Source organism: Strix aluco, chromosome 4 (genome assembly GCF_031877795.1).
Source record: "Strix aluco isolate bStrAlu1 chromosome 4, bStrAlu1.hap1, whole genome shotgun sequence".
NCBI classification, from domain to species: Eukaryota; Metazoa; Chordata; class Aves; order Strigiformes; family Strigidae; genus Strix; species Strix aluco.
In genome coordinates, this window is record NC_133934.1 from 56,329,916 (window position 1) to 56,349,663 (window position 19,748).

General features: G+C 39.1%; 1 protein-coding gene across 1 annotated transcript in view; it reads left to right on the plus strand.

Moving 5' to 3' along the window:
* Positions 1-16,383: 16,383 nt before the first annotated feature.
* Positions 16,384-19,748, plus strand: part of BANK1 (B cell scaffold protein with ankyrin repeats 1) — a 160,858-nt gene continuing 157,493 nt past the window's right edge. The window contains exon 1 of the mRNA XM_074823177.1: positions 16,384-16,422. Coding sequence (XP_074679278.1) covers positions 16,410-16,422 — 13 coding nt within the window. The 5' untranslated portion in view covers positions 16,384-16,409. The remainder of the gene's footprint in view (positions 16,423-19,748) is intronic.

Genomic DNA, 19,748 nt, shown 5'->3' on the forward strand with positions numbered 1-19,748 from the left:
ACTTGCAGTAATCATGTGAGAAAGGGGACAATAAACAGCTAACCAGTTCAGCTTCATATAAAACGTGTAAAATAGGAAAATAATGATTTATAATGTTAATTCCATCATATTCCTATCTCTGTTCTGTTTGTATAGGGCCTTATCTGCCTACAGTGGAAGCCATTTCAGAAAAGGAAGTCTCTCATTTCGTATTGGCGCAAGTATGGACAATATGGGTACAATGAATAAAAAACAAAGCAACAGACCGTCTGTACTTGTACTTCTCCAAATATTTGATATTGCTTCAACAAATGTCTTTATGAATGAGAAAAAATACTTCTGGATATTCTAAAAGTAAAAAACTGCACATCTTGAGAACAGATTTACAACTTTCATCATCCACTGGTCAGATTTGCTTCTCTGAAGAAGATTACTGTCCCTTTGGATACCTTTTAGTTATAGTCATAACATTCTAAACACATTCAGTGATTTCTTCTCAAGCAACCCTGTGAAATGCCAGGTTGACGTTTATGAAAGTGGTAAGATTTATGAAATGCTCATTCAGAACAAATTAGCAATTTCCTGTGATGTCTTTATTGGAAAAAGATCAAGGAAACATTTCTCTAATAATATTGATGTTGTTATGATGGTAACTGTGTATTTTCCTGCGGGACACGGAAATGAAAAAACATCAAAAGGGAAGTGGGGAAAGTGGGCAACAGATGAAACATGGAAGGGAAATGAAGGCAAATGGCAGAGTGATCAATCTAGGTAATCAAACTGTCCAGAAACTACGTGCAGTGGTAAAAGAGGAAACAAAAAAGGCAACGTGTATGTGAGATGTCGGCATCTTGAATTCAACCTATTACACAACATCCACCAGTGAAACTATTAGCAGCTCCTGACACCTCACCAGAGAGGTCTGCTGTCTTCTTGAATTACAGCTTCAGTGCCAATATGACTATTCCTGCTGACTGCAACAGATGTAATATGAATAGATGGCCACATACTACCTCCCTGCTTGTCACAGAGGGCGATTAAGCTCATTAGAGGCCTACATCCAGGCTATGATTTCTGCTCAATCCAGTAACTGCTGGAGGTATGGCAAAAGTCAAAAAACATATGTCTTGGGCCTGACAATTAGTGGGAACAAAAATACTGCCATATCCTACAGTCAAGTGTCTTCACTCACAACTTTGACTCCAGCTACTGGTAGGCTACCATAACATTGTGCTTGCTTACACTGTTTTTCTAAATTCTCAAGTCCTTTATATATCTTTCCCAATGTCATCCCACACTATGTCTCAGGTAATTGGAAAAATTGCCACAGGTCATAAAAAATTGGAAGGTTTGGTTTCTCATTTCTACATTTTTGAAGAAATAGCCACTATGATTAGGCCAGTTTGCCAGTTATGAGTTTCAATCTGTTAGGAAACTATAATTTCAAGCATATTTCTTCCATTTCTCACCACCTACAACAGCATATATTGGCAGAATGAGCAGTACAGAGAGCTAAGAAGCTTCTATTAAAAAAAAAGGTCCAATATTACCTCATCCTAACTACAGGACACCCCTTCTGCAGTGACTAGAACAGCCTGTTTAATTGCTCTCCAACTTTGGCAGTTTGCTGTGTTACTGGAAAATTTTATAGTATTTGATTTTTTTTTCTTTTGGGTCAAGTATTGCAGTCAGTAGAGCCCATGAGAATCTCAGTTTTCACTTTTAAAGAAACTGACGCTTCTGCATGGTGCAGTTCTGATTTACCTCCAAGGGCACCCAGTATCAGAAAGTAATCAGAAGAATCAAACAGCTCTTGTGCATTTTAAGTTTCATATGATTATTTGGGGCCAGACACATTTCCTCTCTGACTGTTTGATTTTCTGATGATTTTCAGTTTTCATTGTTGGAGGTGGTGATGCAGGACTGATACAGCACTGACAGCCACATGGACCTTGTTTTACCCAAAGCAAGCCAGGGTTCAGACCCTCAGAGTGTTGGCAAACACCACACAGAGGATTTCTTAAGAGTTTTTCCTTCTTACACTTCTGACAGACTTTTCAAGTGGCCAAGTTACAAATGAAAAAAAAGCACTCAAAACTTTACAGAAAACATAAGAATGCAGGCATGGGCTTTGCACTGAACATTTTAGTTGTTGCATCGGAAGACCTTATATCGTTCAGATAAATAAAAGATTTGACTCGGAGAAGTCAGTGGTATCTTCAGTTCCTACTTTCCTAATCCAAGTAATAAAAGAACTCAGAAGGCAGTAAAGGAGGTATTTTAAGGGGCCTAAATCATCTGAATAGAAGTCGGGGCATTTGGAATCTGACATCATGGCCACTTTGCAGTGAGGCATTCATCTCTCTTCACCCAGATGCTTCTTTGCACATTTAGTATGTTTTACAAGGTTCTTTTGTTCTCTCCCCTGCACTAAGACAGACACTGAAATGTTTCACAGTGTCCCACATAACATACTATCTAAGTGATGTTCTATACCCACCTGCATTGCTACAGTCATGCAACCCACTTAAATAAAAAGCAGCATTTTTCAAATAGGAAAAAACAGCAAGAAGTTAATTTTAAAACTCATTAACTTGGAGCTTCAATTTAATATTCTTTGTTACCTGCAATGTTTGAATAGTCAGATTATCTCCTGAGGCCTGCAGTGGTTTCACATTACAAACTGCACTGGTAAATCAGGACTTCGGTTGGAGAGATGAACTCTTTAAGTTTAAACCATTCACACCACTTGTGAACTAAGTATCTCAGTGTGCTGCTATGTTTTGATATCAAATTGTATTCGCATGTATTTTTAGTATTTATATGAGAATGTCCAACTGAGATGCAATGTTTTGTTAATAGGAACATCTGCTGGGTTCCATTTCAACATGCTAATAATGGGAACATGCCTGCTATATTTTAAAAATGGATTTATGTGTATCTGTGGATACTGCATAGATGCGGTGTACATATACTCACACAGGATTTTCGATTACACATACTGATTTTATGTGTCTCTCCTGTTTATTCTCTAAAAATTGAAGAGGCAAATAATTTTGGGTTAAGCACTTAGAATTATGTATATGGTAGACGATTATGTTTGAGTAGAGATCTAAAAATGAGAATACATGAATGCTATAAATATTGACCATATTTTAAAATGAATAGACAGCACTCCATCCCACATCCAAAGCTGCCACTTTATATTTGGAAAGAAAAGTGATACCTTTATGAAGCATACACATGCATCTCCTTTGCTGCATTACCTCCTTATTCAGCAAAGACCATATTCTCTTCACTTTCCATTCCAATTCAACTGTAGGGAAAAACTATATGTACATGGTGTTGACCTTTTATAAGGAAGAAAATAAATATGTAAAGCTGCTTAGAAGGGGTCAAGTAAAAAACCCACCACATCTAATGTATTTAAATTCTGAACTGCCCTGCTTTTATTTAATCAAATACATAGGAGGAAAACAATCTGTTACAAGGGAATACAATACTTTCAAGGTATTGCACGAACATGTGTAGCCAAGATATGAAATAGGTAGTACCCGTGGTGTGACATGAGTTTAGGTGGCAAGAAATGCACCAAATTATCCATGAACAGCATAGCAGTTAAAGCATAACAAATGACTGCCACTAAAACCACTATTCTGCAAACACAATTTACTCTACACAATTGTTTCAGAAATGTTTTAAGAAAGTTTATATGTGTGTGTGTATAAGTATTTTTAATACATACATATATATATATTTACATTTCAACATTTAATTTTGCATCCTTCTGCATCTACAGCCAGCTACAGGTCTAAAGAACCAACCCAATATCCACTAATGCTGGCAAGAATCTTTCCACTGTTTTCAGTGGACTTGGTTAACTGGTTTCAAAAGGAGAGAAAAAGAATGATCAATAAAGCACACCAAAATTCCAGAAAGAACAGTTGCCCAGAACACAAGAATGCCATTGGTTTTTGGTTTAATATTGCCTGGCTTTTTAAGCTAAATCTTTCATTTCTAGTTGCTCTAGTCAAACACTAGGAAACAGACATTGCACCATAGCTTCCACCTAGGCTGTCTGCCTCAAAAATAATTATTGTTCTTTATCCTAAAGCAGCACTAGCCACAACCACAGACAAAAAACATATGACTAAATGGCTCCTCATTGTGCACCATAATTCTAATTTTGGTGATAAAAACCTGACTCTAACTCTGAGGATTTCAAATATACAATACTGCGCATCACGTGTCATCTTCCCTGTTCTGCAGAAACATAATGTGTGAAAGGGCTCAGAGGAACAATTAGGAACAATTGTTTGTTTTCTACACCATAAAAGTCAGCAACTGACTGCCTTCACTTTGTAGCTTTTATTGCATTACTTGCTTAGTGTCCAATAATCCCTATGAGCCATGACGCTGGAGTTTCACATCTCTGCGCTACTTTCACACAGCCCACACACCACTCGGCATCCTGCTGCCACAATAGTTATTTCCAAAAACTTGTTTTGAAACAGTATATTTAAAAGGCAAGTCCCATAGAACTGCACTATACTAGCAGAAAGCACAGCACAATTTATTCTGAAGCATGGGAACATGATAGGAAAGTCAGCATTGCCCAAAACCTTTGATTTTGTATCAGCACATGCACCATAAAACTCTCCACATGAGACTGAAAACTGCATAAACTGTTTGCTTACTGCTTAGGATACTAAAGTAGGTGGGTGAGAAATATGGCTCCATTCCAATACTTTTACTTGCAAGAATACGTGTACGTATTCCTGCATATATGAACTGACGGAAGAAGGTATGATGTATTACTGATAAGGGAAGAAAGCTAACTTTTGTTCTCCCGTGGAGCACAAAGAAGCAGGAGAGAAAGGTGTCGGAGTCACCATTAGCCAGGGTCCTTATTTCTCCATGCGGGAACAGAAACGACGCAACACCAATGTGATGATCAGGTCGTCCATCTTTTTATTATATATTATTGTGGTTTTTTTCTATTCCTTTTCTGGTTACATTTATACTCTACTAAGTTCCGTACACGCACTCATCTATCTTCTAATAGGCTACGGGTCATCTACACGCGCTGTTCACGCACCTCTACAAGCATTTGCATTGGTTAATTGCAATTAGCACGTAAAGCCCAAAACTTGCCAAAACTCCCTTATCTCGTACCCTGTTTTGCTCAGACTTGTGTGCTTTTGCTGACCACAGGTGTTTCTCACTTATCTGCTGTCTTGTGTGTTTTTGCCAGCCTTATTTTGCTGGCCTTGTCTTCGTCCTTGCATTCTTCTGTCTGCACTAACTTTCTCCCAGCGCGGCCCAGACTCCTACAGAAAGGTACTGTAATTCTGTATTTGACTTTTTGTGTATCCAGTCCAGAATATTGCCCCTGATAGTAGTTAGCATCAGAAGTTTGAAATAAAGGTGACAGAGACCTTCCATCATCTATATCTAAGGTCTTGTCCTAACCTCAGTATCTCATATTTAATCTCACTTCCAAAGTTTTTATTTCTAAGTACCATAACTTTGGATTTGTTTCCAGCAGTCTTCAGATCTGCATAATTTTTGACCTTGATACCACTCTGTTTAGCTAGAAGCTGCATAAGAATTATTTAAGGAAAGTCATTTTTTGTGAACTACGACTCAGTGGTGTAGCTCTGAATCACTGTGCCCCTGAGGGTTACTCACAGGGTATGACAAGAACAGCTTCGGGCAATGTGGGCTTCGAAGAGCTTGGAAATATAAAAAGGTCAGTGGTTTCCTTTCCCCTACAACACCACATCCTTTTTCACTTTGGCACAGCCCATACCATGCCCTCTTCCCTAAGCCGTTCATACACTCATGCCCTGGTCCATTAGAGCTTGCTCTGACTCTGCATGCTGCAATGCACTGCAACACTCAGGGTAGGTCAACGCTGGTAGGCCATGACCTACCAGTTCCAATAAAAGGCATGGGAAGGAGGCAGCAGTAAAGAAGGTGATGCAGAGGGGTGGAGAGTAGTGAGGGATGGAGACAACTATCATGCTTGGTCTGTGGAGGCCTTGGAAATCCTGGGGTTTTGCCTAGTTGGGGCCCTCCTGTTGTCAACTGCTGCTGCATGCGGATACATTGCAGGTCAGTTAAAAGTCAACTGAAGTAGCATTACAGGGTGATTACATTGCTCTGACAGTGCTGATTGCATGGGCAGACCGCCATCAGCACAAACCACAACAGCAACTGCTGAATCAGCTCCTTCTCTAAGGCAAATAAAGCTAGGCAACCTATAAATTCCAGCAGCTATCCCACTACAGTCTAAGGGGATCATCCCCACCACCACCATCCTTTCCTTCTATTTTCATTTAGTCAGCAATGAAATGCAGGGAGATCATTCGTTGGAAAATAACTCACTCAAATATTCACGAGGGCTGTTTGGTAGCTGGACTCCAATTCATACATAAGATGCCTGCATATAACAAGGAGCTCAGTAAGGCAGCTACTTCCAAACACAAGAGTGCCAGATGATGGGGGAAAAATTATTTGTCTGATCATCAGTAGATGATACCTATTTTACCTTCTCATCACTAAAAGAAAATAAATGGTTGTTACTCTCATTGCCTGAGACAAGTTTCCCTGGGCCATATCCTTAAAGACATCAGTTTTTATTTTAATTTATCATATATGTACTTCGGAGAGTTGAGTCCTGCTGTGATAATTCCCCTGGAGTCTTTGGAAACTTGGCTTAAGGAAGCTGTGACAAGATCTGGTTTGTGAGACAATAAACACCTCAGATCTGTGCAGGTTTTGAAGGAAGTCCATTCCTCAAAGAATGATTTCTCTGTGTCCACTGCAGGAGTTATAGGATGTGTGAAACTCTCATTCTAGTCTGTTTTTTGTAGCTTGCATTTATCTTTATTTGTATTGTCTGCTTTTTGCATGAGATTCATAGCTCTTCTGTATAACGGTCCCAGCCTGAACAATTCTGCCAGCAAAAATGAAAAACTACAAAAACATGTATTACTGTAGAAGTTACAACTGATTCATAGGATGTAAACAAACATGCAACCATCTGTAGGTCTCCGTGTAAAACAAGTTTAAAAATGTTAAGTGCAGAACTGGACAGACATATTCTGATTGCTGTTAAATTTGTGATTGTAGATGTGCCAGATATTAACTTTTATTGTATTTTGTCTTACACAACAAATTCAAGGCTATTTGTCAATTATGGCACATCCTCCTCAGATTACAAAAAACAAGCAATGGACATTCCCCAAGTACATTCTTCAATACAAAGCTACAATCGTTAACCAACATCTCAGCCATCTATGATGGGCTGTTTCCATTTTAACATAAAAGGAATTGCTGCTGACCGTGGCTTGCTGGGATTAAGTGCTTTGTTATGTATCTCTTTGATTTTACTTTAGAAGTACATTACAAATATCAGGCAATTTTGATTGTCTTCATCATTTGTCCTCTAAACCTGTAATTGAGAAAAAAATCTAACAGGCAACTACAGCACCCATCAAACAACATTAATATAAGTTGTAAAGAGAGGGGATGGGAAGAGGGAGTGAGGGACAGAAAGAGAGATCTCCTAGAGCACACTGTGCCATGTGGGAAATTATATAATCTAGGCAAAGCATGATACAAATACTTCTTTTTATGTGTGTCTGTGTGAAGGAAAATATAACATCAGCTTCATTCTTGTTCACGCCTCCTCTTCATAAGCAAAAAACCTGCTGTCCACGGTAATAGGAGGTGGTTCTGGGCATTTTGTGTACTGAAATGCTACCCATAAACAAGAAAAAGGCAGCATTTTATTGTATTTTGCCTGGGTTATATAGTCCCCAACACTATAATATGTTCTCCAGTGGCCTAGAGATCAGGGTCTAACTTGAATGTAGATGAAGATCTTTAGCTTTTAATTAATAATACATAGTGAAGAATCTGAAAGGCAATCTATAATTTATGTATCAGTGTCTCAAAAGCAGTCATTCATAATTATATATTCAGACAGAAAATTATCTCGCTTTTATTCTCCAATAAAAAGTATATTAAGATGTTACTATGTACCCTCCAAAATGGATCAGTGCTACCCAGAGCTTCACAGCTCTCAAAAATGCCAGGTTCCACTGGGTGCTGTTTGCTAGAAGAGGCTGAATGTGCAGAAGTATTACTGACTGGGCATCTCTCTCTTCTGATGGGCTTTTAAAAACAATCAAGCCATTTCTTGTATATGTGCTAATTTAACCATAGAGGGACAGATAATATGAGAAAAAGAAGTTTATAAAAAGGGAAGGAAATGATTTAACAATAAGGGGTTTCCAAACTGGACTTTAGAAAAACTGCTTATGGTAATATATCACAAGACTCCTATAAAACAGAGGAAGAAAAAAGTCATTTTTTAAATACAAGTTTATGCAAAGCTATTGCATATAAAGTATGTTTAATATTAACAGTCATCATGCTGTCCTATTTTCTAAGCACCCACCTACTTATGGGCACTTTAAAAAGTAAAAATAAAAAAATGCATACTGTGTATGCCAAACATGCAACTCTTAAAAGTTGCTTTCAATGCTATATTTTCACCCTCTCTCTATCAAGCCGCAAAGCCTAAAAATTCTGTATTTCCTCCCTCTTTCTATCAAGCCACAAAGCCTGAAATAGTGATACTAGGCTACACGGTGCAAAGAAAGTCAGTCTCTGTTACACCTCAGTCTTTGTCACACCACTTTTATGTGCAAAACAATGTAGACAAGATGCCAGCAGGATCAGTCAAGTCCTCCCTCCTGCCTCAGGTGCTGCAGAGGTCATTTCTGGGTGGCTCGGAGTCCCAGCTATCTGACAGACTGTCTGAACTCGTTCAGTCCAGGACAGAGAGAAAGGAGTCACAGCTCCACTTGCTTTGCTGCAGCTCCACCACAGCAGATGTGGGACCAGTCAAACTATGAGTTGTGTTTTTTTCAGACTTGCCCCTCTTCCATGTTCTACACCTCTAAAAAACTGTTCACTTTCTTCTCCTAAAGCACCGAAATAATCCAGCCTCAACAGCGACTTAGTGTAACTGAGATAAGAAATATTCTCCAATCTCAAAAGGGCAAGGAGATGATTAATTAATATTTGTCATGCATCTGGATGCATGATGATTTGTATGTAGTGAGACAGTGAGGTAGGAGATTAAAATTCACAAGACAACTTGCAACAAAGTGAGAAAAGGAATATGAACCCACACAGAGGGAAGGTATAAAAATTATCATTTTTTGAATGTGGATCTAAATTTGCCATCTGAATTTAATTTCCTCAGTACAATAATATTTTGGAGAAAACAAACCAAAACAGTTCAGTATGACCTACAAGCAAACAATCTAGAAGGGAAATATAATTCCCTGAGATTCATATACTTCACTTTCCTTTATGAGTGGAGCCAAGCATTAAGATGCTCCTGCAGTTTATGTCATGGGGGAAAAGACTGGTCATAAATATTTTTGGGTTAATCCTACCTTTCCCTCTCTACCTAGCACAACACAAAACCAGTTTGTGCGGTATGTACAACTAAAATTATCACCTCTCAGAATTTAAATTTGGGGATGGAAGGACTTTTGAGAGACATTATTATTAGTAGACTAAGGTGTTATCAAACAGAACATTTAACTTGGCTAGTCTAAAATCATTGCATATTTTTCCTTCACAATTTGTAGCTCAATAATTAGGATTACCAACTGGCTCTTAGCAGTTATTTTGAAGATTATAGTAATTACTCTTCAATGAATTTCTTCATAATCATCTGCTTCTTGGTATAATAAAATTTTAGAATATTACTGTGTATGAATTAGCAGGTAGTTACCACAGAACTCTGGAATACAGCAATCCAAATCCACCTCTCTTTGAATTTTGAAATATTATTTCTTAACCTTGTAAACTGTCCACTTTGGTGGTGAACAGTTTCTAATTTAGTTTTTTTAATCTCTGCTGCGAATCTTTTGTTTCTATTCTGTAAATTTGCATCACTAGGTATTTTAAATAATCTTACATGCTTTTCCTCGTGGGACTCTAATGACAGTTTTTGCATGATGATCTATGCTACAAAGTTGTATTTCTCTGATATGAAATCAGTAAGAGGAAAAAAGACGCTGAGAGAAAAAAAATCTATTTTATCACATTTATCAACCATTCTAAAAAAAGCTTTAAAAAAGCCCTGCGAAACCTCAAACTAAGGCAAATATGAGAAAGAACTGTATCTTTGCAAGTAGTTAACTGCAGGCAAATGGCAATGTAATGTATGCTGAAATTGCTTCTGCAACAGGAACTGTTAGATTTTCTCATTAGTTGAAAAGTAAAATATTGGCAAATTAGACTATAATTTCAGCAAAAAACTCTTAGGTCACATGGTCTATTTCTTCTATTCTGACAGGACTGAGCTGTTAATTTTGAAATGTTTTGTACAACCTGGTTTTGAGTAACTCCAATTAAAAAGTGAATAAAATCATTCCAGTGAAAGGTTCTTTATAATTCATTTGCCACCTGACAAGTTGTCTTTGAAAACTACCACAAAGTACTTAAACTTCATGCTATTAGAAAATACTCCTTAATAGACACATTATTGGTTTCTTCATAATGCTTCAGTTGTATCTGAAAAGGTATTTCTGACTTGAAGTATAATGCCTGTAATCTGGACTAAATTAATTCTATGGTCAATGGTCAAAGGTATGCACATCACTAAATCCACAGGAAGAGGCTGTAAATCAATGTTGTTTTAACAAAACATTACAGGACAATAATTACATTCTGAAAAACTACAAATAGTCCTCAACAAATCAAATGCCAGAACTACATAATGTTACACGGAGAAGAAAATAATATCACCTTAGTCTCTCAGGCACATACGATCAATAAGAAGCGAGTGCTGAGTATTGGTCAGGAACTGTACATCACCTTTGCTCTGGTTTCATTATTGGATATCTCTCTTTGCAATCCCAAACACTGAAGTCAATAACCTCATTGGTTTTAAATCTTCACATGTTCCTACGATCCTATTAAGTCTTAAATTAGTCCTTCCCTGATTGCAACATGTACATTTACTATTTTTCAAGAATGCGATTCAAGTGTCCCCTTCCTTTATCTTCCAGACCACTCTTAACAATTGATTTTAAAGAGGAGCCAAGCATTACTCCTGTGTGGTTCAAGCAGTCACTAGTTTGCTAGACATACTGGCAGATATTTCACTAATTTGAAAAGAACATACAATATGATACAAAGGAAGAGTGATGCACAGGAAGGTATGTCCATAGACTTTGAGGAGAGTGAAGAAGGAATAAACCTGACTTGCATCAGTCAAGAATACAGCCCAAAGTCAGTGAGTAATCTAGGTCTAACAAATCCAGTATGTATGAATCCAGCGATACTTTCACTGAAGCAAAGAAACACAGTACTCTGCTAGTGGGGGTATGAACTGACTTGAACAACTCTTTATTGCCTCTCTGGTCATTCTTTTGTTTGTGGGTTGCATATGGGAAGACAAACCAGCAGTTCATTTATGACCAAGCTTTACTTATAATCCATAAGACACTCTGTTGTCTATTTTATGGGATTTGAGTCCAAATCAATTAAATCTAAATTTTTCTAACATCCTGTTGGGCACGGCATCAAGTGATCTATTAGCGGTGTAGTTCTTCAATACAGATTTTCAAATAAAGGTATAAACCAAGAATGATGGCAGGCATTAAAAATTCATATTTACCAACAATTATCATGACATAGACAAGACACAAGGCATTACCTTCCCAAGTATGCAAGAGTACCTTGTTATATAGCATTATATTGCGGCGTTGACTTTCTTATGCTGTAAATGGCATTTGAACTGTTTCCTAATCACAACATGATTAATTCAGTTGGTTACCACTGAAGGCTTAAATGTCACCCAATTCATAGATTTTTGTTAAGCAAAATCTTGAGGATTAACGTGACCTGTACATGCATACCAAAATTTAAATCACAATAACAGGTAATTCTACATGAAGTTATATTCCATAGATTGGAGGGGGCCGGGGGGGGGGGGGAGGGGGAGGGGGGAGGCAGAATTTCATTTCTGCTCTCTGATACACCTGCAAAGAGACTTTTCTAAAATCCACACAGATGTATAATGTATGTGAAGTTTCTTCAAAACTATATAAAACTCTATTGTGACCACTAAGGACACTATGGGAGGAAACAGAAATTTTTTTTTTATATAAGAACGAAATTAAAGAATTACACAAATAATTTTCATGACATATTGGTGGTTTTTTTATATTCCAGGCCACCTATTTTATATTCTCTATATTTCATCGCTGTCATTAACCAATTTAATCATAATGGTACTAGAGAAAGAAGCTATTAGATTTGTCTCACTTGACTCATTTTTTCCTTAACTGACAGTGTTACTGTGTACTGTAACATTTTCTTTTGGACTCATGTTCCCTTCTAGATCTGCTTTATTATCATTTTAGTAGGCGTGAACTTAAGTAACAGAAGGAAGATCTCAAGCACTATTTTCTTGCTTCCTTGAAAGCTATCATACAAACTGAGTAACACTCTTTAATTCTTTTATATCTCTTCATAAGATTTATCCAATATTTAGAAATATATCATGTACTTAGTTACTCCTTTTTTTTCCACTACACAAGAAGAGTGGACACTCAGCTAAATCCATGTTATTTCCTATAGGAAAGTCTGATACCAAAATGAAGTATCTGTGTGCATGGGCAGATAAACTAACATGACTACAGCATGAATTTAAAAAAACCCACATGCATGCAAAACCCTGCTAAAATAGAAAACCAAACAGTATCACCTGAAATGCAATACTCCCAACTGCTTATATTAGCGATTATAGCAATATTACCTGTATTGTAGTATAACCCAGCAATATTATTTTACAATGAAAGCGGCAAGTAAAATTAAGAGTTAATAATGAACTGTGAATAAATCTTTCAAGACCACTTCAAGCTCTTTAACAGACAAAAAGTTGTTCAAACCTTAGCAGACCTGTAGGAAACAAACATGTAATATATGTAGGAAATTATACTGGCAATGTATTGAATATTAATTATATCCAAATGAGAAGCCACTATTCCAACAATAGCAGTATATTATGAAGGGGAAAAAACCCAACAGTATTAGCAAGAAATTCATTTTGAGGAGATCAGTGAGAAACTAAAGCTAAAAAGCATTATAGAAGTATATAATTATCCCCAAATTACTGTTATGAATCTAGGATGTTTGGAGGTAAGCTTAGCCTTGAAGTAAATTTATTAAAATTGAAGTTTGAAATTCATATTGAGGACACCCAGATAACTTGAACACAACACTGACATCATTCCAAAGATGTGTTTTTCATGTTTTAACATGGATTTTTTTTCTTTGTTTTCCAATATAGCACCACTTCATGACAAGCACTGAGGTTGCTTAATAATTTAACTAGTTTTTTCTTGCCTAGAAACAGTGAGTGTTCTTACACCTCCAACATGAATTATAAATTCCTTGATTTTATGATATATACAAAGTGCAGTCATTAGGAGGTTGAAGAACTGGGAAAACCTAATTCTTCTGTTGGGCTTGTAGAGAAGACCTCGATGTGAGAGATTTCACAGCAAAGTTCATTTGTCAGCAGGAGTCTTTGCTGGAAATGGCATTGGCAGTAATATCTACTCATATGCAGACATTACACCTCACCAGAGAAAACTTTCATGACTGGGCTGGTATAGGAAGAAGTATAAACTGATAGCAATAACCCTGCAGTTAGAAAATTCAGATGCTTTGTTCTTAGAAATAAGGCTGCTGGCTGTAGGCCTCACTATACCCAATACTGTCTTGAGTTGCAAACAGTCAGAGACCAGCACCATACCCCCGTTCTCATCGTTGTCCTGGACAGGCCAGCATCACTGTCTCAAAAGCTCTGATGGGAGCACCATAGCTCAGGAAAACTGTGTTCAAGTGAACACTAGTTCAGCTCAGTAGCAAAGGCTCAGTCAGGTTCAATTAAAAGCACAGACCCAACACATTCAGCCTGTCATCAGGTAGGGCTTAAAGTGCACAGACCACGACAATCTGCATTAAAACTGCCTCAGTCCTCACCAAGTTTTATCTTCCCTTAAAGTGTGATCTAACAACACAACTCCTGCATTATGTTCCATCTCCACCTTCTCAGCACCCTGTCCTAGATGGTCTCCTTCCAGCCTTATCTGGACCACCCTACACCCTGCAGCATCCTTCCTTTTTCCCCCTGGATGAGAACACACATTTTGCCCATACCATTGCAAGCCTTTGTGCATGCCATGTGCATCAACTAACGCTCCAGCAAGGCCTCCATGTGGAATGGAGCTTCTTGCTTTTGGACTCTGCTGAAAGCTTATCTTTCTAGGACTAGTAGAAGCCTGCCTGTTTGGTTTAAAATCTGAGTAGAGCAAATCTTTCAGGACTCATTTCCACAGTGCTGTCTTACTTTCCTTTCCTCTCAAAATGTAAATAGTGGGCCTATTACAATTCCATTTTGTCCATCATCCCAACACCCTGGAAAAACTCCCGATTTTGCTTTATTTTTACTGGAATGAGAGAGTTCCAAGTTCCATTTTAATTATTTTTATATTTAAATACATTTATACTTAATTATCTTTTTTTCTTTTTATAAATTATTTCTACAGTGAAGATCATCACAGTTCAGACTGCTAAATCATCCCAACCACATCCAACCACATTATCTAACCTGTCTTTTAAGAAGCAGCAATCATTATTGCCTTGGCAAAATAGTCAGATACAATATTTCCAAACATTTTATCTTTGACATATTGCTTCCTCCATTATAAGGTATCTCTTTCCTGTTCATCCTGCTCACAACTCAAGACTACTGACTCTGTAGTGCTGCTGTCCCTGTGTCCAAAAATACAGTAGTGGAGTGAGATATTGCCTAGATACCTGTCACTTCAGTGAATGAAACCTGAAGGGAAAAATGAGCAGAAATGAACAATGGGAGGTATTCCAGGCTCTTCTCAATGCTCATGGGGACTGACACGATTGGATCTAGTCTGGATTTTCCCTGTGTATATTTAGCTACTCCTCTGTGTGTTAGGCCAGGCCAAGACAGAGATTCACCAAAAACACCCACTCAATGGCAAAAGCATAATAATAAAAAAACCCCCAACACCATCATAACAAATAAAAATCAAGTATCTACCTGTGTAATGACAGAAACAGGAACAGCTTATGATGGTTCAGCTTTTCACATATTTCAGTTCAACATGGTCCCTGCAGTGTGCAATGGCTTTACAGATGTAGTTTTTTGACTGTCCAGGCTCCTGCAGATTTGTGGTTTGTGGCTGATTGCAAACTGTGGGGGTTTTGTCATGCTGAGCCATCGATAAAGACTGCCTCTATGTGTTTTTTTCTTTTTCTAATACTGTTTGTATTCACTCTTCAGCCTTTCCTTCAGTTCAGGCAGAACTGAGCACTTGTCTTCTCTATTTTGGACACCCACATTCCTGAAGCTGATACTTAGCAACTTCATCTTTGAGATCTTTAAAACCTTTGACAAATTTCACTAAAATCAGCCACAAGGCATTTAAGTTCTGGTAGGGATGGGGAACACATAAGTTCAGATGGGTGAGAAGCATGCATCCGTGCACGAAGTGCAGTTGAACAAGCTTTGCTTCCTTTGGAAACCAACTTAATACTTTTTTCTTCCAGCAAGTACTTTTGGTTTTCCTGTAATCCTATTTTAAGGGGCAACTCTGGCTCCTCGTGGTGGGTCTGGCCTTTAGTTTGAATTTGGAAAGATACTACCTTGATCAATGGCTCCTGACTAAATTTGACAGCTAGCATTTCAGTGAGCTGAAGCGTTTGCAGCCTCTCTCACAGGCTGCTTTGTCTCATCTTTTAAAGTTTTGATTTTCCTCTGTGCCACGTCAAAAAATAAATAAATTGCATAGTACCGTGGAGGTGTTAAATCACGCCACACCCTTTCCTGGCAGGGCACTGCAACTGTGATGCTATGAGAGATCTCTGGGGAATATCGCCCAGGCACCCTTCGTCCTCGGCGGGCTTTCCATGCAACATGGCGGCTCCCTGGGATGGCCTGTGCTCCCTGCTGCTGCCTCGTACCCAACTCTGAACCCTGCAGAGCTGGAAAGGCTCCATTCCCTCCTCAGTTTCTCTCCACAGCCAACCAACTTCGACGGTCGAGGGCTCTCACCGCGTCTAACGGAGGGACGGGGCTTCAGCGGGGGTTCCCCTCACACTCCTGCCTCAGAGCCGGGCGGCGACGCTTCCCGCTGAGGCATACGGAGGGCCCGGGGCGGGCGGCGGAGCCCCACGGCCGGGAGGAGCCGGGGGCGGCCCCACGCTTCCGGCCCCGGCGGCGGCGACCTCAGCGCCCGGCGGCAGAGAGTAGCGGCCTTGGCTTTGGCGGCGGCGTTGGCGCCATGCGCCCGGCAGGTCGGTGAGGGCGGCGCCCGCCACGGGCCGCGGGGTGTGAGGGAGGGTGGGTGCGCGCCCAGCCGAGGGCAGGGGCTGCCCCGCCGCTTGCCCTCCCCGGGCCGGGAGATGGCGGCCGTGGCGGGGCTAAAGCCCTGCAGGGGCAGGCGTCGTGGATGAGAAGGTTACTCTAGGGCTCGGCGGGAAGGAGGGTTTCGCTGCCGGAATGGATGAGGCGGGTTTCTCCAGGGCTGCCCGCCGGGGCTCCCGGGGGGAGCTGTTGGTGAAGGGTGGAGGCAGTGGTGTGAGGGGGGATTCCTGTGGAGAAATGGGATGCGCTGCTCCCCGGGAAGTGCCTTTGCTTCCCCAGGGTGTTGTCCAGGTGTCATGGTGGAGAGTGGAGAAACCTACGTGAGGTATTCTCTGCCTTTTCTTGATAAAGCGGGGTGCTTAGTGGGTGTGTAACCTGTTAGCATGGCTAGTCCAAAAGATTTTTTTTTTTCTTTTGATATTTCATCTTATGTTCGTTACCTGTTTGCATGTTTTCATGACAAATTATGCCAGAGTTTTTATTGAGGCAGCCGTTCTTAAAACCTCAAGACAGTTTTAGATAACTATTTCTTGAAAATAGTCCTCAGTTGCAAGTGGTATTCAATGCACCTATTATTGTTTTGCAGTACACAGTGTAACTTTTCTGAAGAGTGGGAAATCTGCACCAAAAAGTTAGGAAATGAAAGAATAAAAGTTGTATGAGCAATGTTAATTCTGTCCTACATATATATCCACTCTGGGATAGTCTTAATTGGCTAATCACATGCTGTGTTATTAATTAAAAATTGATCATCCTTTTTCAGTCTCAGCACTGAGAATGGGATCTAGCCTTATTTTATACTGTACAGCAAAACCCTGCTAGGTTTTGCACAGCAATATTCATTTCCTTATTTATGTTTTCATTGGTCTTTGTCGCATTATCTCTGTGCCTCAAAACTGTTGGTGTATATTTTGTTACTCCCTTGGTAATATTGGAATGTATTATCATCCCATTTACTGGCAGAAAAAATTGATGAAAAGATAAAATTACTTACAAAGGTCACATGTAAATCAGAAGCAGTCCTGAATCTGAACCAGGAACCCCTGACTCCTTGTCCCTGTGTTCATGCTTCCCAGTCCTGTTTCCTTATTCACAGAAATACTGTGTATTTACTGCTCCCATTTCCTTCACATGCATCTGCAAGGCTCAGCAACAATTTAATCTAACCAGTGACTGCGAAGCTGGGCACTCAATAAAGGGGAAATAAAAGATGTACAGCCAGATGCCAGAGGTTTGACTTGCTTGCAGCAGGGAGCTCACCTTTATCTTTGTGACTCTTATATTAGTTGGGATGATATTTTATCCTCATTTTATGAATGAGGAATCAAGAAAGAGAGATCTGAAGGCCGGACTCTGCAAAGGTGACTCAGTGCTTTGGTTTACTGTTCTGGTTCATCATTTTAAATGACTGCTTCAGATGTCAAGACAGGTTTTTTCAGAGTACCTAATATTTTGTATCATTTTATAACATCCAAGTAACCATATTAGATGTTAATTATCAAATGCAGCATTCTAATGACATTAGCGTTGCAAGGCATCTCTACCTACTACTCTCATTATACAGAGAAAAAAGGCAAAGTGACTTTCCCAGCTGTTGTGTAATAAGTTAGTTGTAGATAAAATATCAAAACGTAGGACTGATTTGCTTTCTATCCAAGGCTGGTTGTAAAATGGGTATAGTTATCGTACTAGTATCTAGCCTTTGACATATGGGATTTTCTATCTAGGCTCGACCTGCAGTATTGCAGTCTTTTTTAAAGAAAAAAGTAGTGTGCATGAGCAAAACCACATGTTTAATAGCATTTCAAAATATGCATGTACTATCCCAGTTATTAGGCAGACAGATATTTCTAGATATGAACAGTCAGTTGCATTCTGGTAATCACAGACGTTTGCTTAGTGATCATTTTATATAAATGACAGTATGCAATTGTGCATGCCCTGGGGACATCCAGTTTAAAGTCTGGCTTATGGTGAATAAAGGCAGTCAAATCCTGCGTATGCATGTGAAATTGCTGGGGTAATTGCTGAGCAAATACATAAGAGCACCAAAGAGGGATGGCGGGTTTCCCAGCTGCTTGCAGCCAGTTCCACACATTGGCATTGGCAGGGAAACAAGTAACTGTAGGTTCAGCCAGCAGTGAATGTGCTGGCCTTCTACTCTGTCATCATTTGTCTCTGTCATTTTTTTCACGTATTGCTCTGTGCAAGCCTCCTCCACTTGGGACCTCCATGCATAGGCCCCTCTCTTGCAGTTTTACCACAGCACCAAACCTTTCTTTCCACAGTGCCAAGAGGTCTGTTTTCTCCTGATGGAACACTAGCTTTGAGGTATTGAAGTTGCTTTGGGTGAATTGCCCAAGGCCTAGTCTAGCTCAAATCTGAAGACTGTTTGGGATGTTTGGTGGGAGAGACAGACTTGTTGCTTGTCAGCACTTTGTACAAAACCTTAGCTTAGATGAACATTTTTATGCAAATTCTGTTAAACATGCTGTACCTAGTAGAGTAGAGATAAAACATCCGTAGTGCATGATCCTTGATGACATCTGTCTTCACTTGAGACAGGAGGCACTGGCAGGATAACGTGTTAATGGCTATGCCATGTTTGAGTTACCACTCTTCTCGACACTCATGAACAGAAATATCACCCCTGAAATCTTCCACTGTGTGCTCTTCCTTTACATGATGTACATTTTTGAGCCTCCAACTGTTTCTGAGACAGTGTTTACATGATGGACGTTCTGCGGGGGAATCGAGCCAGTGAATAGACACAAATAATACTTGATTTTTGTTTTTCTCAAGAATTAGGGATTGCTTGAATTTTTAGTAGTCTTAAAAATTTCTAAGCTCCTTGACTTTTAGGAACAAAATAGGTTTCAGACCATGATTTGATTCAAAATCAAAGGGGTCTAGTGGTGGAGTTTTGAAGCAGATCCAAATAACATTATAATATGAATAATTAATATTACTAATAATAATGTATTAGTAACTTGAGTATCAAATTACTGTCATCTGTTTACAGTCTTATTATTCTGAAAGGGAGTTCTTGTTTTTTGTTATTGATGAAACACTTTGATATTTCTGCAGTGAGAAACAAAAATGTAACATTCAGATATTTTAAAGCTGAAATCTGTGTCCTTAAAATGTAGAAATGGAAATCTTCACAGTGGATGAAGAAGTTATATACTCCATTTTCAGACGAGTCTGTTGGCTAGAAAGTAGAATTTTATATTTTAAAAAAATACTGTATGAGAAA